The sequence below is a fragment of the Falco biarmicus genome, chromosome 4, assembly GCF_023638135.1.
Source record: "Falco biarmicus isolate bFalBia1 chromosome 4, bFalBia1.pri, whole genome shotgun sequence".
Taxonomy (NCBI): domain Eukaryota; kingdom Metazoa; phylum Chordata; class Aves; order Falconiformes; family Falconidae; genus Falco; species Falco biarmicus.
In genome coordinates, this window is record NC_079291.1 from 88,248,446 (window position 1) to 88,273,235 (window position 24,790).

Sequence of the window (24,790 nt, forward strand, 5' to 3'; positions counted from 1 at the left end):
TCCGCGGGGGGGAACCTCCGGGCCAGGGGCGGCGCTGTGGGCGCCATCGGGGGCGGGGCGGGGCAGGGGGGGCAGTCTCGGCTGGGCGTTTCCGGTGGGAGGCGCGCCCGGGGACCTGTAGCTGGGGCGGACCCTTCCGGCGGCGGCGAGGATGGCGGCGGAGAGCCACTGCGATTTCCCGGTGCCCCCGAGCGGCGGCCTGGGCCCGGGCGGGCCCTGCCGCCGCTGCAGCTCGGCGCCGCCGCCGGGCACCGTGCCCGGCAAGTGGGTGCGGCTGAACGTGGGGGGCACCTGCTTCCTGACCACTCGGCAGACGCTCTGCAGGGACCCCAAGTCCTTCCTCTTCCGCCTCTGCCAGGCCGACCCCGACCTGGACTCGGACAAGGTGAGCGCGGGCCCCGCCGCGCCGCTCCCTGGGCTGGGCCGCCTCCCCGCCGCGCCAGGGAGCGTTGCGGGCGGTGCCGCGGTCCCGCGTGGGAGCCGGGGCTCGGCGTGCCGTGTCCCCTCCCTGCGGGGTGCGACCGCGGGGCCGGGGCCGCTCGCCGGGGCACGGGCGGCCGCGCTGCCTCAGGGGCGCGTGTGCGGGGCGGCGGGGGCGGGCTGGCCCCCCCGGCCGGCGGAGCCGTCGCCTTCCGAGTAACGCAGCTGCTCGTAAACACAGCGGAGGGCGTGCAGGGTCGCTCGATTGTCTGCTTGCGTCTTCACGTTGTCTGACCGGATTGAGTTTTAACGTTTTAATGGAGTGTCTGCCCGCGCTGTATGTTATTTCTGCACTGTCATCATCCTCTTGTTTAATTTCAAGAAGCAGATCAAAGTACTTCGGGTAATAACCGCTCTCACTTAACCGTAGAGTTCTGTGTTCCACCAGTTCTTTGAGAAAAGTATCATTTATTCGGCATGGACCGCAAATGCGGGGTGATGCTGAGTATTCCGGTATTCATTCTGACTCATTTTTTAGTAGGGAAAGAAAAATTACTGATTAAAATTTTATTTATGGAGTGGTATGCGGCAATGGATGTAAAGTATTTGTATCTAATGCTGACTCTGAAAGAGATTTTGGAGCAAAACTGCCAAAAATGGTCTCCCGGTACAATACACTTAAGGAAAAGAAGGGAACAGCTTATAACTCTTGAACATATAACCAACAGGTGGAAAATAAAAGAGCTGATTTTTCTATGTCAACTAATTATTTTTTTTCAGTGAGACTGGTAGTAAATTTTCTCATGCATAACTTCCAGAAAGGATGTTTAAACGCCTAAGAAGATAGAGAACAGAACCTGAATAAAAAAAGTGTTCTAGAATTAGAGAAAATACCTTAAAGCGTGGTGGTGGTGGTGTGGGGATTGGCTTTTGTTGTCTTTGCTTTGGTTTGGATTCTTTTGAAGAGGATTAGCTCAAACTGACCTATAAAAGTCATTTTTAAAATGTAGGTAGCTTGCTGATGTGTCAGAAGCTGGTTTTACTTGGGCAGGAGTAGGAAAGCTTTCTTCTAAGGTTTCTTAAATAAAAGGCACATGTTTCAGGTGTTCCACTGAAAAAAAGGGCTTGTTTGCTTGCTCTCTCAATATCATCAGAGACAGCGAGAAGGCATATTTTTAGAAGCAATGCTTTAGTTCTAATTAAGGCATTTGGCTGCCTTTTTTCACCAGTTGATGAAATCATCTTTCACAAGCGCAGTCAGTGAGGTGTTGCTATCTTGCAAAAATTTCATGAGGCTACTAATCTAAACATTTTCTTTTTTACTGTACTTACCTTTTTGGGAATCATAAATTTATGCTCAGATTATTTAGCTATTTGGTAGAATATGGAGAGACGATGAATTCTTTTTCCACATTGGTAGACCTAACGTAGTTATAGTCTTTAATAGCATACATGACAACTTAAAGCTAGCTGCAGTCACAGCTATAGAAATATATCCTTTGCTTACAAGGAACATGCCTGTATTTTATTTGAGCTGCTTAGATATGACTGTCATCTTCTTTTGCCATTGTAGAAGTCTATTGAAACCCCTTTAGTAAGCCCAAACAAATTGCATTGCCCTTTCGTTCCAAGTAGCCTTTTTAAGAAAATTGTAGCTGGTATAGTTATCTTTAATAGATTATTGTGCAGATCAGTAGCATGAGACAAGTAGATTTAGAGAAATTCCTGTTATTTAAAGAAGTATTCTCTAGGCTTACAAACCTGGATGTCTTCAATTTGATGTACAAAAAGCAAAGTCTTTCGTGGTTAAATATGGGCTATGGTCTTCTTTTCAGTACACTGTTTGTCAGAGTTTCATGTTCCATTGTCTTGACCATCTGTGGTCATTGATTTTTCACTTCATTCAGAGCCTGGTTCCTGCAGTCACTTGTCATCTTGGATTTTGTAGAAGTGACCTACCTCTTAGAGTACTGTACCCAAGATCACTTAAACACATAGAGCCTTTCTTCCAAGGATTTGATTCAGAATCTTTAGAATCTTCATCTCCGTAATCTGAGCAATGCCTTTTTTTCCCCTCTGAATGATAACAAATATCATTCCTTTCAAGAGGAAAAAAAGACTTCCCTGACGTCTCACAAGTTTGTGAATGTACCATGTGGTTATGATAGCATATCAATAGATTGTATGGTTTAGTTTTGAAATATCAGATGCCTTTAACTGATGAGCACAGATACGACAAGGGAATAATTGATGGTATTTGTGTTATCATCCTGGACTCTGGTTCTTCTCCTTTGCTACGTGCATGTAAATCAAAATCTGATAGTAACAGATTTGTTTTTTCCCTCATGGTGTTGCTTCTGGGAGTGCCATTATGAGCTGTAACCTGATAGTAAGTTGATAGATCTTTCTCGGTCATATGCTAAAGATTACTTACAATGACTACCACATAGTGCAATTTTGTGCGCATAAATCAGTCGTTCTTACAAGGTGCAGCTAACAGATAAAGATACTGCCCTCTTAAAGCCTGGAGCATTAGATCTGGTCTTTGACCTGTAATTCCCTGGGTTTGATTCCAAATTGTGTTTTCTTCCTAAAAATCCCATGGGTTTTAGACACCTAGTTTTAAACTTTAAAGTGAGAATGTGTATTTGAGCTCATATGTAGGCTGATGCCTGTTAACACCCACCCCAGACATACTTGCCTCTGCCTCCAGATGAGGATGTCGAGTAGGTGGGGCAGGGAGAATCCTGAGGGATGGGCCAGCAGATGACGTTATCGAAACCAATAGCCGCAGCCCTCTGTTTGGAAGAACTAGCCTTAACAATGTATATCATGTTTCCTGTGTGGGGAATTTGTCTGGGATGCACTTCAGTAACTCACTTTGGGAAGTTTTAGCTGTATTTTCAAGAGGTTAATACTGAATCGTGCTCATAATACAAAACACGTTTTGTAGTTCATAGGCACGTTTCATAGTCCCCTGATCATGCTCCATGTGATATGTAGCTCAGGAAAAATGAAAGAGGAGGTATAATTTTTTAAGTTAAACCAGCTTGTGGAGACCTCTAATGTCCCAGCTGACAAAAGGGTGTGGGCAGACTGCATATCTAGAAGCAAGACCAAGCAGAAGAGCCAGTAATTAAACTAACTCGTACACCAGTAAATATATGTCTGTGAAGATAAAAGTTTAGTTCACACTCTTGTTTTGCAAGATTGCCAAATCAGAATCTTTAGAAAACGAAGCCATGAGAAATGCTTATCTCAGATAAGAACAGACCTGTAAGCAAACCCAAAAATTAATAATAGAGCTGTTTCTGCCTAAAGTCAACCAGTGAAGCATACCAAAATTAATCATGTTGATATATTAAGAAGTTCCGAAAGAGGTTGAATGGGTGAGTTTATTAGAAATGAGAACAAGAAACTGAAATAGTTCATGGGTTGCACTTCACAAGTGTCAGTTGCATACATAGTGATTTTCCTCTACTGGAATTTCTACACCAACATGGGGGTTTTTGTTGTTTGCATAAATCATAGGATTTCCTTAATGCTTGCTGTTAAAAAGAATTGAAAGGCTTCAAGAAAGGTGGCACGTTTGCCTTTACATTATTTCACGTGCTAATGTTGAACAAAGCTGTGCAGCCTGTCTTGCAATCAGGTATGTTTTCAGTTGCAACAGAAGAAAGATAAACCTTGGCACACCCTATGGCAAAACTGGTGTTGAATGGAATGAGGTAGTGATGTTGATTCTCTGAATTCGGTACGTTTCACAATGTCGTACGTATCTTTCTGTTTAAGATTTCTTTGTATTTAAGACTATTTGAGAATTATTTGAGCAAATGAATGAGTGGTAGTGGTCATCCTGCTGTTCACAATAGGTTTTGTTTTCTGGAGTATTTAAATCTTGCTTTAGAGATGAGTACGTAAAAATAAGACAAGCAGAGTCTTGCTCACTTGTTCATCCTTGTTTAACTTACTTGATGCTTGTACTGTAAGTTTTACTGCCAGGTATTTCCTGGTGTCAGCATCTGCCTATTTTATCTATATACCAGTTTTTCTTTTATAAACTGTTCTATCATTCTTTAAACTTTCCCCTAAGTGAGAAGACTGTCAGCCTTTCTTAATAAGGTTTTTGGCAACAGTATTCACACTTGATTTTTGATGCATTTTTAAAGTTAAGTATAATTCTACTGAGGTGGAATCTGTTAAAGAAGGAAGGAAGCAAGCACTGAGTGTTTTAGAAGAATCTTACTGGCAGCACTAAAAAGTAACTTAATTGTAGTCATTATTCTGAGGTAAACTTATTTGTGCACGAGACTTCTGACTAGTTAGGTGGGTTTTGTTATTAGTGTAGTTTTGATTAGTACTGGCCGTCTGCTGATGCTCAAAGTTTTTAGGTGATGTAGTTTGAGAAAAATGTGTTCTGGGCATCTAGCTCAAGATCTAAAAAGCACAGGGGGTAGGGGAGATAATTATCTCTAAACCTAGATTTAGTGCCAGATACTGTTGTATTTCTGTGCATGTTGCTGCCTTTAGTAGAACTTCGGCTTGCTCAGTATGTGTAAGTCATGTCAGTTTTTTAGATACCCACATATCTAAAAGCACACGGCTTTGAGCCAAGAGTTGGCAGTGTGGTTTCGGAGTGTGTCCATTCTGGAAAAGTATTTGAGAAGTCTTTGGACCAGTTTTGACCTCAACAAAGATAATTAACTAGAAATACACTTTTGACATTTCAGCTAGTGTATTAATGCAGTTCTCAGGAAGAAGGTTAAATGGGATTAGGGAGATGTATGTATTTGGTCCTCCTTCTGAGTCCTACTGGGATCCTGTACCTGATTCTAGTATTCACAATTCAAGTTCACTGCAGAAATTGGAGAACTTGGAGGGTAAGTCACAAGATGTAATACAATTTGGTGGAAGGTTGTAAAGAGCAAAACTGGGGATTTTTTTGGCAAGAAGTTTAAGGAGTGACTTCTCAGTCCAGAAGTACATACATGGAGACTAGAAATCTTAAAAGTGAAGTCTGTGCAGTCTAGCAAAGGTATTGTAAGATCCAGCTAGTGAAGCGTGAAGCTATAGGTGTGCAGGCTAGAAAGTACATATTTTTAACAGTGACAGTAATTAGTTACCGGAATGGCTTGCACAAAATGGCTAGGTTTCATCATTGCTTTCTAAAGGTTAAATTTCACTGTAAATAAATTGAGTGCTGTGTATGTTTTAAATGAAGATCAGACTAAGTATTCATTATGGTTTTTTTGAGCCTCAGTCTCTATAAAGACTGAAGTAGAAATGTTTGAGACTGGAATACATGATCATTTACATGTTTTGGCAATATTTTTCAAATTCTTTGAAAATACATGTGCATTTTGAGTCTCCTGTCTCCATGAATGCTGGACTGTAGATACACAATAGGGTTAATTCTTAAGGGAGAAAGAATACGATTCTGAGCTACGCTGACTTTTCATTGGTATGCTGAACCAGGTGATTGAAAATTTAAGAGCAAGTTATTAGGCTTCCTCTAAAATTCCATGGTATTTGTAACTTGGACTAAACATTGGTGTTGGAGAGTGACAATAAACAAATACGGTCTTCACTGTAGCTCAGCAATGTTGTCTTTTAAATGATGTCCTTGTAAAAAGGAGCAGGTATGGGAAAGGTTTAGTACTTATGGACAAGGAAGGAAAAACTCTTGGTAGAGGGAAGAATTTAGTACAAAAATAGAGCTGGGTAAAGATACAAACACCCATGTGGTTAATTACTGCTTTTGTGTTGGATGCAGAAAGATGACTGGAGCATTTGCTTTGAGCATCCTTACGAAGAGTAGCACAATTTGTATGGAACACCTATGAGGTTGAAACGTGAGGTGATGTGACTATACTGAAGAGAGAGGAAACTTGAGTTTCAGCTGCTGTTCTGGTAAACATTAACGCCTGTTTGTATAGAATACATCTACAAGAGGGAAAACCGAGATGTTATTAGAATATGGATTTATCTGGTGTTTGTAGTATTCACCTGAAACCTGGGAAATGGCTTCAAAATACCTACACTGGTTGTGTCAGTCAAGATTCAAACTTGCTCAAAGCTTGTAAAAACCTAATTAACTAGTTAGCAGAGGAAGTAGCATAGCTGGGGCAACACAGTCTATTAACATTCAAGCTAGTTTAGGGCTAGTTCAGTTACACTGGCACAAACTGTAGCTACACATTTAAACTGTCTAAATCACATTTGAAGTGCAATTTATTATTCATACCGTACAATAAAACAAAAATGTTTCCTTAGAAAGAGTGTCCAAAAAGCGAATTACAATGAGAATACAGTGTGTTTTCATGAATGTGTGGATGAAGCCAATCCTGACAATATCCCAAAATTGTGCAAAGATTTATAACCCATATTTTGAGTTCTAAGTGGAGCAGATGACTACATTACTATGTCAGCTTTTATTGGATTTATGTTTACATAAACATCTTTAAAGATCTAGCATAATCGGCTTTTCTTGGTGATTTCAGATTGAAGGATAATCAAGCAGCTTACTGTAAAGGAGGAGTGAGAAGGTATTTTCTATAGGAAGATACCTAGGCAGTCAGTTTTGTGGCTCTTTTGCTTGTGCATTCTTTGCATATTTTTAAAATGTTCTTTACATTTTGGGGCTTGACTCTCAGGCTTTAGTCTACAGGATACCTGAGTTGTAAGGTCCAAAGTCCAAAACACATAATTCTCTTTGGAAGAATGTTAATTAGTGCATGTTTTCCATATCTGTAATATGGGTATGCAAGTGCCCAGTTACTCTGAATTGTTCAGTCTACTCGTAATTCTGCGTGGAATTTACACACTGAAGCGAATGCTGTTGACAGAATTTGGATTGCTCACTGTAAGAACTTAGCCAGAGCTCTTAAACTTTAACTATTGATAATTACTAATGTAAAAAAGAAGTTACTATTACACCATAAATTGTAAGACTTTTGGGTTCCTTTTTTCTTCTTTTTTAATATTTTTTGAAGACATGTAGTTGCTGGAGGGGCTTCACAGAGTAAACTATGACACTAGTGAGATGGCACTTGATTTGTGTGGTGTAGTACACGTGTTTGGTATAGCATTTGTGTTTATCGATGTGAAGATTAAACATTTTTATAGATTCTAGATGGTAATTTGGTGAGGAAGAAAATTTGAGTGGTCAGGAAAGGAACAGTGTAACAGAAAAAAAAAGGTGAGGAACAATAGCATGGAAAAAAAGAAAGTTTGTGGATGATGAGGAAAATGATTAAAGATAGGTAGAAAACATGCAATTCTTATATTTCATAGAGTGGATGTCGTCAGTATGTGTAAAGCATTTTTGGTACAAGTGCTAATAATAAACTCTGATGTGCATGCTAGGCTAAGGAGTTCAGGTAATGCAGTCTGCTGATGACCTCATTAGGCAGAATTTGAAAGAGAAGACCTGACATAGCTTGTTCCCTTTGTGGTTTTGTTGGGAGCTTGTGTAATATACAGAAATCTACTCAGTTAAGAGTAATTTCAGGCACTGTAGTCTGTAAACAGACAAAAAAAAAATATCTGCTTTTTTTTATTTGGCCCTTTCGTGTAAGGAGTGAAGTAACCATTGTTACTTGAGATTTCCTGTAGAGCTTTTTAGTTATTTTGCTTCTGTGACCTACCTGTCTGTCTCTGTAATGGCGTAGGGCTGGTGGCCGGCATGACTTTAGAGAGTGATGTGAGAAAACACTGTAGTGTAAAAGATTACAATAATCTTATTGAAGAAGCTTGTTTCTAGAGACTTTTTTTCCCTTAACTGAGAGGAATTCCAGTTTTGTAAGCCTGTATGCTTCTTAATTCAGTTCAACTGATGACCAAAGACTGTGCTGTTTTCTTTAAAACAGTGTTTCATTTCATCAGGTTTAGATCTTCCTTTCCAACTGCACTGGTTTCTGTTCTTGTATTAAATAATACTTTTCAGCTTATAATTCATACACTTGTCAGCTAATTTAATTTCTTTGGGTTGTATCTGTAGGTTGTTCATTCTTGAAGTGTTTTGGTACTGTAAATATATTTAAATGTCAACCCTTAAAAGTACACCATTTTCTGTACTTCATCTGTCTACTGGGTTTGGTGCATAGTCTTGCTTCTGTGAGACTATGAGTTTAGGTCAGAAGAAATTGTGATTAGACTTCATGAAGCACTGTATGCTCTGAGTGTAGGTTAACTGACAGCATGTTTTAATATATTACCATTTTCTTGAACAGTTAATTTTATATAAACTATGACACCCCTTCATTTCTAAAATGGCAGTGTGTCTGAGTGTGTAAAGCATTTAGCTTTTAACTACAGAAGGATGTTTATGTTGTTTGTAGTTCAGGCTCTGGTCTTTCTACGTTCTACCAACTCTGGTTAGACAAGCACAGTTATTCAGAAACTAAATCCATGTGCCTGAAAAGACATCTACCATCCTTTTTCCAATAAAACATTTTAGGAACTTTAGATACTGTTAAGTAGAGAGAGTCTTCAGGTATCATGGTTCAAATCGTACCTATCCACATTAATGCCCAGATGCAAAGGATTGGGTCAGTAGAATGTTTTTTCATGTGGAAGAGCAGGTATTACTATCACATGTAGTTTTGGGGGAGAATGATTCAAATTTAACTAGGATTTGTTGTTAGTACTGATGCTTTTTTAGTATCTTCTGTAAACTACTATATTAGAAATAAGAATAAATAAAAAAAATATTTGGGGTGCTGCCACATCTCTCCAGCGTATATCTGTAGGATATCTACTGCACCAAAACTTTAGGTACTAAAGGATTAATGCTGGCAGTGATCCACTGGACAGTAGAAAGGAGGAGCAGCGGATCTATGAGATATCTGTCTTACCAGTCTTCCTTAGACCTCTGGCTAGCACAAAGTATGTCAGTACTGCACTGATCACAAGTGTTCACACACAGACTCTAAATTATGTAGGAAATAATCAATTTTGCTTCTTTATCTCTTTGTCAAGAATATCATCTATGCAGGTGAATTTCTTGAACTGTATTTTGTGTTCCACAAAATGCTGTGCAGTGTTCAGTAAACTGAGCATCAGTTAGTTTGATCTATCTCTCTTTGTCTGCGTGAGGTAGGTAGGAACTGCATCTTCAGTATACTTTTGGGTTTTTTAGAAGATGCACATACAACCCTTGCTTGGTACACAGCCATTCTCAGTAGCCTGTGAGTATTTGTACATCTGAGCTAAGACAAAACCAAATGTTTTTAGAACAACCTGTTGAGGTTAAAGAGAAGATAGGTTTGTTTGCCTTTAATGGAGTTGGACTTGATGATCCTTATGGGTCCCTTCCAACTTGAGATATTCTGTGATTCTATGAAATTTAAAAAAAAAAAAAAAAAAAAAAAAAGAAGAAAGAAAAGCTGGTATTTGAACCTCACTGGAATACAGCCTTTGTTCTGATTCTTCAGGTTTCCAAACAAAACGATAGTTTCCTGTTTTTAAGTGTTACTTTTAACTTTAATTTTCAGTGTTCTCACTTACTACTTAGATCTTTCATGCTAACAATGTTATTAATCTTTTTATGAGGGCTTGGGGGGAATTGATCAGGTAAGAGAAGTTGTGTAGTACATGATTGAATCAAGTGATCAGTCTGATACAATTACAACTTTGTTGTTAAATTCCTTATAATGCGTTTAATAAATTTGGCTTTAAGGAATGTGACTGTGTCTGAATACCTAATTGCTATTCAGATGCAAAGCTGAATATTAGCTTGAATTCCTGCTTGGATGTTCAAATCATTGTGGGGTTTTTGGCTTTGTTTGTTTGTTTGCTTGGGGTTTTTTTTTGTGTGTTTTGGGTTTTGTTTGGTTTGTTTTTGTTTGGTTGGTGTTTTTTTTTCTCTAATCTAGGATGAAACGGGTGCCTATTTAATAGACAGAGACCCAACCTACTTTGGGCCAGTGCTGAACTATCTCAGACATGGGAAGCTGGTTATTAACAAGGACCTGGCTGAGGAAGGTAAGATGTTACTAAATCTCCTGCTTTCTTGTCACTTGCTTATTATTTTCATTGCTTTTGAGTCACCAAAATTAACTTACAAGTAAATGGTAAATTTTAATCAGTGTAGCATTTCGATCTGTTTCAAGTGAAGCTGGTGGGTATCATGCAGTTATAGTATATGCTGTAATTTGAGTGTTTTGAGTATGATTCCTGACTTCACAAACCCCATCCCCAGTTAGAAAGAGAGCATAAATATTCAAATATGAGGAGAGATGCCCATTATTGTATAATCTTGTATCTTTTCTGCATGACTGTGTGAAATATTTGGATTCAAGCAAAAGAATACTGGCTGCAAAACAAGATTTAGAAAACGTAAAGCGAAGTAAGAATGCAGTTCTGGGTTGTTCAGATGTGTGGAATATGCTTTTGAAGAGTAAATTCTGACCCCAGCTTCTCCCTCCCTGTCTCAAACTGATGATCTACTTTACACTAATGGAGGATGACTGTTTTAAACCATGTAGTACTAAAACTGTATTAATAAGGTTTTGAAGAAATTGGACAAAGAGAAACACAGTCTAACAATACTAGCAGGAAATAGTGTGAAACATAATTTCCATGTGCATTGTTAAACACATAGTATGTGTGGAGAACAGGTAAGGCTTGAACATGTGAGTGGGAGCAGTCTGCAGTATATATCTTTAAGCTTTTGTTTCAGGGTCTGATATCTCAAACGACAGGAAGAAAAATTTTCTGCACGCTTGGAGCTGCAGAGCTTTCCAGTGGGATTGTTTTAATTTCTGTTTCGTATTCCAGCCTGAGGCAGGGGCTGAGCTGTGGTGATCAGTCTGTCTGCTATGGAATGGCATTTGTGCTCCTTTTTTTTGTGTCCAGCCTCTCATTCTGTATGTGAAATGGCATCAGTTTTCTTTGGGGGTTTTTTAGGACAGTTTGTCAGAATGAGCTAAACTTTGAACTACATGTGCCTGAACAAAGCCAGAATTGTTAGGCTGGTAAACAAACTTTTACTAGGGCAAGAGAAATCATTTTCCATAGCCATAGAGAAGATAATCTTAGGAATTGGTTGGGGTTTTGGCCTGGAATCATTGGTTACACTGTCTTTCCAAAAAATGTTCTCATACTAGGTGTACTGGAAGAGGCTGAATTCTACAATATCACATCACTAATAAAATTGGTAAAGGACAAAATAAGAGAAAGAGACAGCAAGATCTCACAGGTGAGGCTGTTTTCTAGTGTGGTTTTGATTATTTGTTCTATGGCAAGTAGTGGGTGGGTTCCATTTTTGTTTTCCTTAACTGCTCCTTTCCCCAGTAAGGTACTGCATGGCTTCCATCACTGGCTGAGCTGGAACTATTAGGATGCAAAGACTAATATTCTAAATCGCCAGTACCTGCTAGTCTGCTTACAAAGGACACAGACGTATGGTTCTAGTTCTTGTTCAAAAACAGAAAACATTCTAAAGAATTGATCAAAAATGTCTGGTAGTAGCAGAATTTGTCATAATATAATTTCTGGAAATAGTTATTTTAGAAAACAGCTTTTGCAGAATATATTTTTCTCATGTTTAAATACTCTGAATATGATGAGATTGCCTACCTACAGTACAACTGTTACTTACACTGTATGTTTATACAGTGTGTTTATACAGCATATGTACTGATGCTGTTCAGCTCCTGTGACACGCTTTTGTAGCAAAGTTAGTTTCTTTATTTGTAGTGCTATGTAGCTAAGAAGAATCTGCCTCTTCTCATAGCAGCTCATGATTATTTCTTCATGGAAGTGAATATGATAGGGGAATTGTTAAGTAAAGAAAGTATTCAAGTTTGTTCTTTAGCTCTGCCACTCTGGCCTTCCCTGATAACTGAGCGCTCATGGAGACATTACAAAATCATGTTGCAGATTTCTCTTGAAGTCGGGTTGTGGGATAGCAGAGTTGCTCTCATAGCATTTTCTAAAGGGTTTCAGCTGAAATGGTCCTACTTATTTGTTGCTCTGCATGGGAAACTTTGATAGGGAAATAAAAGACTTTTGAATATGGTCAGACATTCCATAAAGTTAGCCTCTGCAGAACCTCAGCCTTGATTTTGAATGATGTGGTTTGCTACCACATGGAATGATAGGTAAGTCTTAAGAATATTTTGTTGTAACTGTTAAGTAGCACTTTTAGTCCCTGAAACATTTGTTAAGCATTGAGTCTTCTGCAAGGTGATTCTGAACAGATGAGATTTCTTTTGAAAGGCGGAGTGTTCAAGGTGGTGTTGTTTACTGTTTCTAAAGAGGAAGGGCAACTTTAGACAAGTCACAAACACAGTGAAGTCCATGTTGTATTGAGCATCTTATGTTTCTTCTTGAAGGTGCCAGTCAAACATGTGTACAGGGTGCTGCAGTGCCAGGAAGAGGAACTCACTCAAATGGTTTCCACAATGTCCGATGGCTGGAAATTTGAACAGGTAAAAAAACCATACAGGATATAGTTACAAAGTCTTCTAAAAATTCCATTATGTGAAAGAGGAGTATAAAGTCAATTCTATGCATCTTTTTTAAGTCCAGTCATTTTCAGAAATTGGATAGATAAAGATACATAGTTAAGTTAAAATTTTATATTTGTATTATTGTCAGAGAACAACAAAATTGTAGCTTCCCAGGAGGTACATTGTGCTAACTTTCTATAAAAACATCTACATCATGTTTGAAGCTTAATTCTTCAGTGGTTACACACGAGCATTTGAAAGGTGAATAAATTAAAATTAACTACTACAAGTTTATACAAATGGTAGGTCAGATATAAAGAGCTCTGAGTAAAAGAGATTAGCTTGGGAGATGAATGTTTGTCAGGCCCAAACAAGGGTTCTTCAGATAAAGGACGGATACACGTAGGAGGGTGAATGTAACCAGCATGAATGTGAAGCTGGATAGGTGTGAGCTACGTGAATGTTTTCATTCTTTGCCCTGCATAAAAGTCAGTTTGTGTGTACATTCAAGAATGTATTGTAAAATTGCAAGATCTCTGTTACCTTTGCTAATCTCTGTAGGTAAGAAACTAAGTGGCCGCTTCATCCTTCACATTTCTAACCTACCAGAATATTTAAACTGCATTGGAGCAAGGAATCTGTTAACTCTTGAGCGAGACACAAGTGCTCAGCTACCAGCACTTTTTGCAGCGTCTGGTGCCAGCTGTAGGAGAGGCTGGAGTAAGCACAAAGCTCTTGTCATGTGCAGTCTCACTCTAATAACACAACAAAACAACGTTTTAAAAAAGTATGGCACACAAAGGTAAAAGAGAATGTTCTGTTTATATTTGATGAAATGTGTAAGCTGCTGGTGTCATGGAGATGGCCGTGATCAAATAAACTAAACCAGCACAGAAAAAGCTCCTTACGCTTCAGTCCTCTGGCTCAGGTGTTAGCAGGTCTGTTTAGCATGCCAGAAGCTGAATGTAAGTCCCTAGGAAAAGCTGTCATGTAATACACATGACTATTTCTTGACCAGTACATTGACAAAAATTTTTTTTACGCTCTTCATTGTCATGAGAAACTCGCTTTCATTACAAATACAGATTCTTTACTTTTTAACAGATTAAATGATACTATGGCTTTTACCTGTCCTAAAGCCTTGTATTCCTTGGGGATATTGTATTTGGGAGCGGTACTGCTGTGACAGTACAACTGCTGAAAAAAATATTACAATCTCTTTTAGAATTTAGAATCTTTTAGAACTGGAAAATTTCAAGTGGTTTTCTTAAACATTATGTCCTTGTTTCATCAGCTTTCTTTTTACATCTTCCGTCCCCCATGTTGCTTTCTCTTGGACGCCCAGTTTGAGGTACATAAACACAACAGCTGTATGGTCTCATAATACTCAGCTTCTCGTTACCTCAGACTAGTCCATCCTCTCTTTTGGTTGTATTGCAGACCTGCTTTTAGCAGACACCATTCATGTGAAACATGATTAGAATATTCTGTATAATCTAAACAGTTTTATTGTTAGGATCTGAGAACACTGTAGCATTTTGGTAACTTTTTATCTTTTCTAAACCTGTGTTGCTCAGCAGCATGCTTCCTTCAGAAGCAGACTTTGGGGTGGCACCTACCACACTTCGTACATATTATCATTGGTGGGGTAGAAATCATCAGCTTTTTCAGAGGCGTAATATTACTATGGGTTGAGAGTCCTTGTGCTCTGTGCCACATATAGTATCTTTTAGTGGTTGGTTTTGGTCAGAAATATGTCTTTCCCCTTAACATTTCAAAATTTTCTTGTAAAATACAATTGGATGTGGTGATTAAATAGGACTGGAAGATGTTAATCTTCTGGTGCACTTAGGTGGATGTAATGATGCACTTTTACAAAGAGTAGGAGTGAAAGTGCTGCTAGGATACTGCAGTCATGTATCAGTCCAAGTTCAAAAATTACTGGCAATAGTTGTGCTGCCCCACTTTTGTGATTTCAGTGGGTTATTTTGTAGATGATCTTTTACTTCAATTGTTACCTTTTCAGGCAATCAGAAAAAACAATGTTTTGGCAGTACTGCACAAAGAGAAACTTTGGGCTTTACAAAGTTGCTTCATACAAAGGCTTTAGATGCCAGTCATGTAAATTTTAATGCTGAGTGTAACCTGAGTGTTGCACCATAGTGCTGTCTTAAATACATTTACTGTATAGAAGGATGGTATTTAGCTGCTGCCTTCAAAATGATTCACATAACAACAACAGGATAAAAAAAGTAATAATTCATTCTTCATGAGCCTTCTCATCAATAGTAATCTCCAGTTTACTCAAATAGGCAATTTTTTTCTGGTTGTTCACACTTAATTTAAAGTTCTGATCTTTCTTAAGTGCACTGACAGGCTATGCTTTAAATTAAATGAGCTAGGAATTACCATGCATTATTAAGTTAAAATAATTTTTGTAATAAGAAGTTGAGAAATTCAGCTGTGGTTTTGAACTTCTGAGTTATTAGAAATTTGGCAAGTGTGAACAGAGTTCTTGGTACTGATTTTTATGGGAACAAGACAGACAGCTTTTTCCACTCCAGGTATTTTCTTGGATCTTCTGTAAATTACATCTTCTAAAACCAATTTAGAGCACCAAACTTTTTTCCTCCAGTTGACTTCATATGTTTCCTGAGCTGTATTTTATCAATATCTGGAACAAGATTAAGCTCTTTCATACCCAGCCTTGATATATATATATATCAGCTTTATATAACACCTTCCAGTCTTATATCCACGTTACCTTCTGCAACATGGCAACTATGACAGGAAAATAATGCTCACTTTCATAATGCACCAAACTGTTTATGTTTTACAGAGTAGTTGGCTACACCACAGTGATGTGGGGAGTTTTCTGACTTATCAGTAGTTCTTAACTTCCCTTGAAATTGCAAAGGGCTTTGCAACTGCCTCCATAAATTTGAAGTATGTTGAAATTAAAGTTGTACCTTGATAGCAACCTGTTCTAGTGGCAAGTAAATGTTACCTGAACGTTTCAGCTCATCTGTTATTTGTATGATTTGGACAACAGTATGTGCTTCAGCTTTACAAAGGTTTCTTTTTGTGTTTTGCTTTGATTGGTTATTTCAGCTTGTCAGTATAGGTTCCCAGTACAGCTGTGGCCGGGCCCAGCAGTCAGAGTATCTGCTCATAGTGTCACGGGAAGTGAAAGGGGAAGAGAGATGCTTCCAGAAATGCTGCAGTGAGGTGTGTCACACCTTTCTTTTTGCCCTCACACTGATATGCTTGGCCTCCTTGCGTTTCTGCTGCTTTCAAATCATTCCACTTTATTCCTGGATGTACAGCACATAGTAATTTGTGTGTATTTGTGACTAGCTTTTATTCACAGTATTTCATTATACATTATGAATGTTTATATTGTAAAAATAATAAAACAGCAATCAACAAACCCACCCACCCCCAGTTACTTAGTTAAGGGTTTTCCTTAAGAAAAGTTCTTACTTTCTCAATAGGTGACTTTTCCTTAAATCTTCCTCCAAAGTTAGCAGCCTTTGATCCAAACATTAGGAGCCCTGTAAACAAAGCTTCGAGTTCACTGGGTTCAGAAAGGGACATTTCTTTGTTAATCATTGCCCCAGTTCGAGTGTATTTCATCCACCTAATAGCCAGTTTTGTTCTGAGTTCAAACCCTTTATTTCTGCTAACTCAGAAGTTAACCGCTCTTTTAGGCAGATGAAATATTTTTAAACTGGAACATCAAATAACAGAATTTTTCAGAAATAAAATGTGGAAGAATGAGGGGAGAACAAAACCAGCAGTTTTAAATCTTGTCTCAAGTGGGAAGAAAGTCCGGGGGGGGGGGGGGGGGGTGTTGGCTTTATTTTTTGTTGTTTTGGGTTTTTCCCCCCTTGGGAAATTTCCTCAAAACCCAAATGAAGGATCATAGCTTCACTTACTGGCTTTTTGGGTTGTCTCATCTTTCCCCTCACCCTCAGGTCACGGCTTTTTAAATTGCTGTGTTACTTCCCAGTGTTGAAGAGTCTGGGAGGGATTTTTTGCTAACAAGTAACATTGGAGGCAGTTTCCAGTTCTTTAAGTAGCTGTGCTCTGTTTTGAAGTGTCATATATGAATTGATTTGGGAACCTGGTGTTCTGTGGTATTTTTCATTAGTAAAATACTCTGAGCACTTGTTCTTTTCCTTGCTATATGTATGCTCACTCAGTCTGAAAGATCTGTATAACGTCATGAAGGTAACATGACAGTAAAGTGGCTTGATATGAGCCGAATCTTGCCTATGAGTTCACATGGGCACTTAGCCATGCAATTCCAGATTTTAAACCTGGAATGTTGCCTAGTTGTATTCCAGAATCTGCTTTCAATGTACCAACAATGTAACTGTTTCTTAAAGTTGTATAGGTAACATTCAAAATGTGGAATTAATGCACTGGGTTTGCAGACTTTCTGGAACCGAGTAGGAAATGTGACCTGTTGTTAAGGATGTGTAGGGTGCAGGCAGCATGATGTTATTCATGCGCTGATGTCCTAGGTAGTTGAAAGTAAAATTCAGCATAATTAAATGGGAGATGAGGAAAGGCGGGTATAAAATTTAAAAAAAAAAAAAAACACAAAAAAAACCCCACAAAAAAAAACAACTGGAAGGGAATTATTTTCCTTCCTCCTCAATTTGATGTCTGACAATTGCATTAAGAGACCTGAAATAAATATGCTAAATATGCTTGTGATCCTGGTTTCACTCTTCAGTGCTCAGCTTAACAACTGATGTGTATGTATCTCTATAGCCTTTTGCAAATCCTTTGAGAAGGCAGCAGAATGAACTCTAAAAGCCATAGGGGCATTCTTACATGCATATAACCTGTGTAAAAAAAAATGAGGAGAGGACTTTCTTTTTTTCTATCTAAAACCAAGAAAAAGACAAACTTTCTAGTGTACAAGGAATTCACCATGTCTGAAAAAGAACTAATATTCAAATATAAGAATATTTGAATAGAATTTGAGAATAATTGTTATGAACTTTACTTGATTTTGAGAATCAGACCATCACACAAAGAGAAGGAAGTTGGTAGTCATGAAGTAGAAGAGTTAGTTAATATGAGTAACTCCAGTGAGAAGCCAAGAAAGACAGGGATGCAGTTTGTGCAAGTTGGAGTGGTTATCTGTGATGGTAATACTATTGCTAATTTGTCCTGCAAATGTACTGTATAGATTCTGAATCAATATTGTTAAACTAGTATAGCAAATCTGCATAGGCAGGTTATGGAAATAGCGGCCAATTTTGAGATCTCTCTCAATTCAGTTAGGCGTGAAATTTGTTCACTTCAAAACCAACATTCCTAGAAGTGATGCACCAACCATTTTGCCTATTCATAGGGATATTTTTAGGTGTACAGTCATTGATTCAAGACAGGAAGCGATTCATATATTTTGCTGCCATTGAGTAACTTGATGCAGGAATCATTTGACCTGTTCTCTCAGCTATACTACTTTTATCATCTGTTTTTCTTAAATAGTCTATTTTGAAATTTTTGAAATTGAAAGTTATACTCTCACAGAGCTGCAGACTTAGGAAAAGTTTCTCAGAAAGTTACCTCATTATTGTCCCTGAAATCATTCTTAAATCTTTCCTCTTTGAAAAAAACGCCTAACCATAGCTAGGCATCAGGTAGTCACCAACCACTTTATGTATGCCAGACTGTTTGTGGTTTTTAACTTTGCTCTATTTGATTGTCAGCTTTTATCTTACTTAGAAGTTCAATCTTTATGAGACAGGAACTTCCCTGTTATTTCTTAAGTCTTTTCAGGAAAATCCTGACCTGTACTGGCACATAAAGTAATATAATGCAAATAAATATATTTCTGTTGATCTAATTATGATGATAATGATTGTAATAATAATTAATATTAGTAATAATTAATTATGATAATAATAATACTTCTTTCCATTCCTGTCTTTTTTTAGTTACAGCTGACAGCCTACTAGTGTCAGCACCCTTATTCAGTGCAGTGAATGGATCATGATCTAATAAATTTTCTGTGATAAGTAACATTGTCATTTTCCTGTGCTTGGTTATGACACTGTTGGTGCTCCTGGACGCTCAAGCAGGATCACACTGCTTTAATAAGGAGTGTAATGAAACAGGTCATGGAAGGAAAAAAAACATGAGGAGAAATACATACACACATGTATATAAATTTATATAGAATCAGAAAAATCTACAAAATTCAGAGTTTCAAAATGTTCTTTTTTTCCTCCTTAAGTTCTTGGTCACTAAAACTCCCTACTGGTTAAGCCCCATGAGCCAAAAAGAGTTTGTCCTTTCCAGAAGTCTGAGAAACAGTAGGCTGGATAATCTGATATCCTTTTCCTGTGCATTGTAATGCATGTTTTGCAGACCTCAGATTACTCTGATTTGTTGTAGGTTCTTTTTTGGGGGGGATGGGGAGGCATGGCAGGGACAGACAGACATGGGGTCAGGGAGTTTAGCAATTCCTTCCAGTTTATCAGCATCCTTCTTAAAGTGTTGCCACCAACACTGGGAACAGTGGGGTGACTTTTGGAATACAAGTGCTAAAATATTACTTTATTTCTGATCAGACTTTCAGACACAACAGTTCAGTTCTAATCTGCAATAATTTTCCATGGTTTCTTTTTCTTCCATCACCCTTATTACTGCTGATTCTTCGCAAAAAGCTACAATGAAGTTTCTAGCATGCTATTGATACTATGCCAATAATACATTCTTAGTTGCACGTATGTGGAACTGCTTACAAGAGTTATCACATGTTGGAGTTTCAAAGAACTTGTGTTTAATGTTGCAAGAGTGACTATCTTGAAATGCACCAGCTGAGTAGTAATGGCAAAAAGTCATCCAGATGTTTTGCAGTCAGCTAAATTGATAGTGCTATCCAACTGGCTAATAAGTAATTGGTCTGCCACATCTCCTAGAAAGACATAGGTGCAAAAGGTCAGCTTTTTTAGATTATGAAGCATTAGTGAGGGATGTGAGCAGCTATCAGCTGAGGACCTATCAACCTTCTTGGACTAGGATTGATGGTTTGGGTCTTGTAGCATATCAACTTTCAGAGAGGTAATTTATTTATTTTGACTGTCAATGAGTAAAGAATTCTATTTCCTTCTGGTAGTTGTTATCATAGCTTATCTGATATCAGATTCTTGCCATTTTGCAAGAAGAAAAGTTGGCTGTATACTAAATCAAAATTATTCTTCAAACTTCTCTTCAGAGAAGGTAGATTGTGTGGCTTTATTTAAACATGTATCCAGCTTTTTGAATGTTTTCTAGCCTTTAAGTAGGTTAAAATTACTGTTTAAAGTAGTCCTACATTTTATCTCAGTAATTGAAGCAGTTACTGTATTTGAATTATATGGTTTGTAATTGCTATATAATATATAGGATAAACTTTACACCACTTCAGCAGACTTAGAGGCAGCTTAACTGCTTTTCTTCTGAAAATTTGTGCATGATGTTTTTTGCTGATAGGGAAGAGAATCAACAAATCTCTCTATATGAAGTAAGTCTGGGTTGATTTTCCAGCTTTTCAGTGGACTTTCTTAGCCCATTTTGTGCAACTAAGCAACTAGTTACTTTTTGGGGTTTATGATTCTATGTTATACAAACATGCTATGGTGCAGACTACAGAGTATCCCTTGTGAAAGATTAATAGACTTAATGTCTCAAGATAAACGGTGTCTTTGTATTCCAGTGAGGATGTATTGGTGCTTCTAAAAAAACTGGGAGTTTGTATCTTCATTACATGGTTTTTGTGGAAAAAACATCTTTATCGCATTCATTTTTGATCTGCCTGTGTTCATTACTGACTATGTATGCATTTTGCAAAATTAGAGTGATGTTAGGAGTGGAGGAGGGAGGGAAATGCTTCTGGTGATCACACCCAGACAGTGTAGTTAAAGTAGGCAGGTTGAGAGCACTGAATTCTGATTGCCAGTACTGTTCATTGGACGCTGAGCCTTGTATGCTGTAATACCATCAGGGTCCAAAAACTTTGACATTGCCTAGGCCTGGCATCAGGTTGGTTCATTGTGCAGACATACTGCCTGCTGCTCTTTGTCTGTGGAGGTGCTTGCTTGGCTGTCTTACCACAGTGCTGGAACATCTGCACATCTCTCCTCTCTCCTTAAAAGTACTATGAGGCTTTATTTTCTCCCGACAGTGCTATATGGAAGCTGTGTTTAACTTTGGTGTATTTCCACTTTTGTTGGGGGAATAATCTTATCACTGAAGTACGGGTTCTGAACCAAGATTTCATCTTGGCTGCATCTTCCCTGCTTTAAAAAGGCTTTTACTCTGTTTGGTGCTCTGCTAGACTAATGACAGTACAGAGTTTGGATTTAGACAGGTAACTATGGTGTTGCAAATGCTGTTGCCCTAAAAAACAAGTGAATCCATTTCTATGGGGCCATTACCAGGATATTTTAATGATATAAGTAAGAGAGATTGGGGAATAGGACAGCCTGATAATGTGTGGTGACTTGGTAGGTAGATTTACTATAGTTTTGGTAATAACATGTAGATAGAGTGTACCTGTGCAATAGGTTGATTTTTAGGGCTTTGATCTGTGTCAATAGTAATAGCCCCATACATGATCTTGTCAGACTTTTGAAGTAAACCTTTAAAATATGTGAACCAGCTACATCTGAATTGATTCAGACTTGGAAAGACAGGCTATGTAAAGCTTCTAGCATTAGTAAGTGTGTAAGGTAAGACAAGTTACATGAAATTTCTGCCATTTGATAAATGTACTGATGATCGTACTGATGTTGAGTGTATCCTTCTTTCTCAGTAAATTGTCATTTATGATTCAATACTGAGACTTGTAGAAGCTTGTAAATACATCATGTCTCATTATACATGGCTTCTGCTTGTAGTGCTTCCTTAACTTCCCTGTAGCAGTAGGTATGAGCTTCAGATGTTAAGCTTGGTGTCCCACCATGCTGTGTCTTGCTCTTTTCCAATCAAATGAAAATTTTGTCTTTGTCTACTCAAACTGTGCTTTAATAGAAGTACCATTGCTCTAGGTAAGGTGGTGGGTATCCCTTCAGGCTAAAGTGTTTCCTGCATGCATCCATTTACATGTTAAATCATGCCACATTTAAGATACCACATACAAACTTTTTAAAAATTAACTTTGGAGGATGGGAAAGTTTCCAGTAAATAACAGAAACAGGGAACAGGCTACTTCTCTACTGGCCTGCCTCTGTAGCCTTTTCTTTCACGGTATAATCATAACCGTAAATCATTAATTATGTAAATGTTTAAAAAGAAAAACTATGTTTATCTCATCATCAGAGTGTCAGTGTATTTGTCAACATCAAAATGTGTTTGCATTGAAGTGGAGAATCATGCTTCAGGCACAACCAACAGTCTGAAGGTTGAGGAGTGTTTGTACTAATGACAAGTATTTATGGAATTTTTTTAATGTGGAAATGCGATTGACTTTTTTTTGTTTTTTCTCCCCCCATCTTTCAGCTGGTCAGTATTGGTTCATCCTATAACTATGGCAATGAAGATCAGGCTGAGTTTCTGTGTGTTGTCTCAAAGGAATTGCATAACACTCCCTATGGCACAACCAGTGAACCCAGTGAAAAAGCAAAGGTAATTTACTAAACGTTGGACTGAAGAAATGGTGTCAAATTGGGTGGGCTTCACTAAGTTGTGCTAGGCCTACCTTTGTTCTGGACCATTATTTAATTGCCTTTTTTCCCTTTCACTTATGATTAATAATGGTTCCCTGTCCATTGTATGAGAGACTGTAAATGGTACAGCCACCTTGCATTTCTTATACCAAATGGGTTCTCTACATGCAATACTCTGTACTGTTCCTGATACCTGTCCTATTTTTTTGAGTATTGGCAAATGTTTGGTGTTACAGCTGAGAATCTAGGTTTTGTTTCTGATGCATTTGAATGGTTCCTTATTCTGCCACTGTTCAGTCAAAACCTGTTTTTCTTGCTTGAGTTCAGCTGAAGAAGTCTTACCATCAGGAATGGAGGTTGTAATATGCTGTCTCTGAAAAACATACCCATGCAATATGTTATAAAATGAAGGTATTTGTTAGGTTAATATTTTCAGGTTTCTACCTGGTTCTCTACTTTTCTGTAACTGGCTTTATAAAAAGATTGTAATGGGCACAATATCTTAGCATTTTACTTGGTTGTCTTTCAGAGTTTGTACAAGGGAAAATGTAAATACACAACTGAATAGTAGTAAGGCAGACTGCTTATGTACTTAAGTGTAGTCTTATCTTCAGTGCATATTGAACAGTTTTTATCATTGTATCTACTTTGTATGAGGAGGCGACTACAGACGACTGGATACTTCTGTAGTTGGCTTAAAAGCTTTTGATTTAGTATATGTAGATGGAAAGCAATTGGTAAAACATCAAAGATTCCATTTTCAAGAATCTCCTTCAATGAAATTTTTTTAATAGTGCTAAGAATTGATCTGGGTCTTGGCACTGAGGCCTCAAATAGGTAAAACTTCACTGCTTTCTGTGCCTTGTCACTTGGTTATCCAGCTACACATATGGAGACATTTATGTAAATTGCGCTATAAAAACGCTCCAAACTTTCTTTTGGATTCTTATTGAAATGATTAATTTATGCTAATGGTTGAGATAAAACTTCCAAAGAGCTGTAAGGCATTAATGTAGTCAAGGGTAAACAGTAAACCTGGGAAAGCCACACTCACTCTTTCCAAAACCCTAGTCAAGGTCTGCTTTTGCCAGAGTGCTTCAGAAAAACTTTAGCAGTAGACAAGTTAAAGAAGTGTGTGGTAATAATTTAGGGCTGAGATATGTACCTGAAATAAAACATGGAATTCTAGAACCTAATAAACATTTTCATAAGGAATGGTAGTACATCTTCAGGCAACTTCATAAGTTGCCAGAGTTACACTGCATCCTTAATGTAAAAGAAAATATGGACCAAATGAAACTATTAAATCCTAAATATAAAAGTTCACTGTGCAGTACAGCTCTGTAGATTCAGTCACTCTGAGAGAAGCAGAATCATTGAAGTGCTTCTTTGTCGTTGTTTCAGAGAAGAGAGCACAGCGTAATTTGACCAGGGTGATGAATAATAATTACTTTATTTTTGGTTGGAGTTTTAAACAGTCAGTCTTTCTGCCCTGGAACAATTGAGCTGTTGCTAGTAATTAATGACAATACTTGAAGAATTATTTTTTATATATTGTGTTTCTAATATGTAAAAAAAAAATTGATCTATATTGTGCCTGGAAAAAAAAAAAAAGAAAAAAAAAACTTTTTGCTGAGAAGTTTCTGACAGCTGTGTTCAGGAATCTTGACTGGATAGACCTTGGGAGCTCTTGTCTCAATATTTCCCTCTTAGCCAATGTTAATCCTCTAGTCTGCAATCTGTTCATTAGTGTCAGAGTTGGTCTTTGTGAAGTTCATATGATTGAAAATCTGGTATCCAGTGATATATACAGAACGTATTCATGTACTGGCACTGACTTCTAGAAGCCATGAGAAAGTCTTCCTATCACTTTTACAGGAAGTTAGGTTAGAGAAAACAAAAATCTACCAGTATGTAATTTTTATTGACAAGCACTTCAATTTTAATTTATAATACTGGACTTTCAGAACAGGAAAAAACACTTTCTGATAGCCCATTTAATCAAGCTTCACCTTCATTCCTTCTTAAGAGATTTTTTTTCTTGTGTTTTCTTTTTTTGGAAAACAATGTGCATAGTAAGTTAGTAGTTGACTTCCACATAACCTTCTAATACAGCTAAGCAAAAGAGGTTAACGGCATTGGGGACATTGACTTAAATGGTTCCAGTGGCTTTAACTGGTAAGCATGGCACTACTGAAAGATAACCTGTATTCACATGAGCATTCTTCCCTTTTATACCAC

At 38.0% G+C, this 24,790-nt stretch overlaps 1 protein-coding gene across 5 annotated transcripts in view; it reads left to right on the forward strand.

The window, feature by feature from the left end:
• Window positions 1-107: 107 nt before the first annotated feature.
• KCTD5 (potassium channel tetramerization domain containing 5) overlaps window positions 108-24,790 on the forward strand; it is a 37,046-nt gene continuing 12,363 nt past the window's right edge. For 2 of the 5 annotated variants that reach the window (XM_056334310.1, XM_056334309.1), the window contains exons 1-6: window positions 114-385; window positions 10,296-10,404; window positions 11,529-11,620; window positions 12,759-12,854; window positions 15,987-16,103; window positions 22,383-22,508. In XM_056334310.1, the coding sequence (XP_056190285.1) occupies window positions 152-385; window positions 10,296-10,404; window positions 11,529-11,620; window positions 12,759-12,854; window positions 15,987-16,103; window positions 22,383-22,508 (774 nt within the window). In that variant the 5' untranslated portion in view covers window positions 114-151. Of the gene's footprint in view, window positions 386-10,295; window positions 10,405-11,528; window positions 11,621-12,758; window positions 12,855-15,986; window positions 16,104-22,382; window positions 22,509-24,790 lie in introns of all 5 variants that reach the window. The other 3 variants (XM_056334311.1, XM_056334312.1, XM_056334308.1) reach the window with 2 other exon arrangements.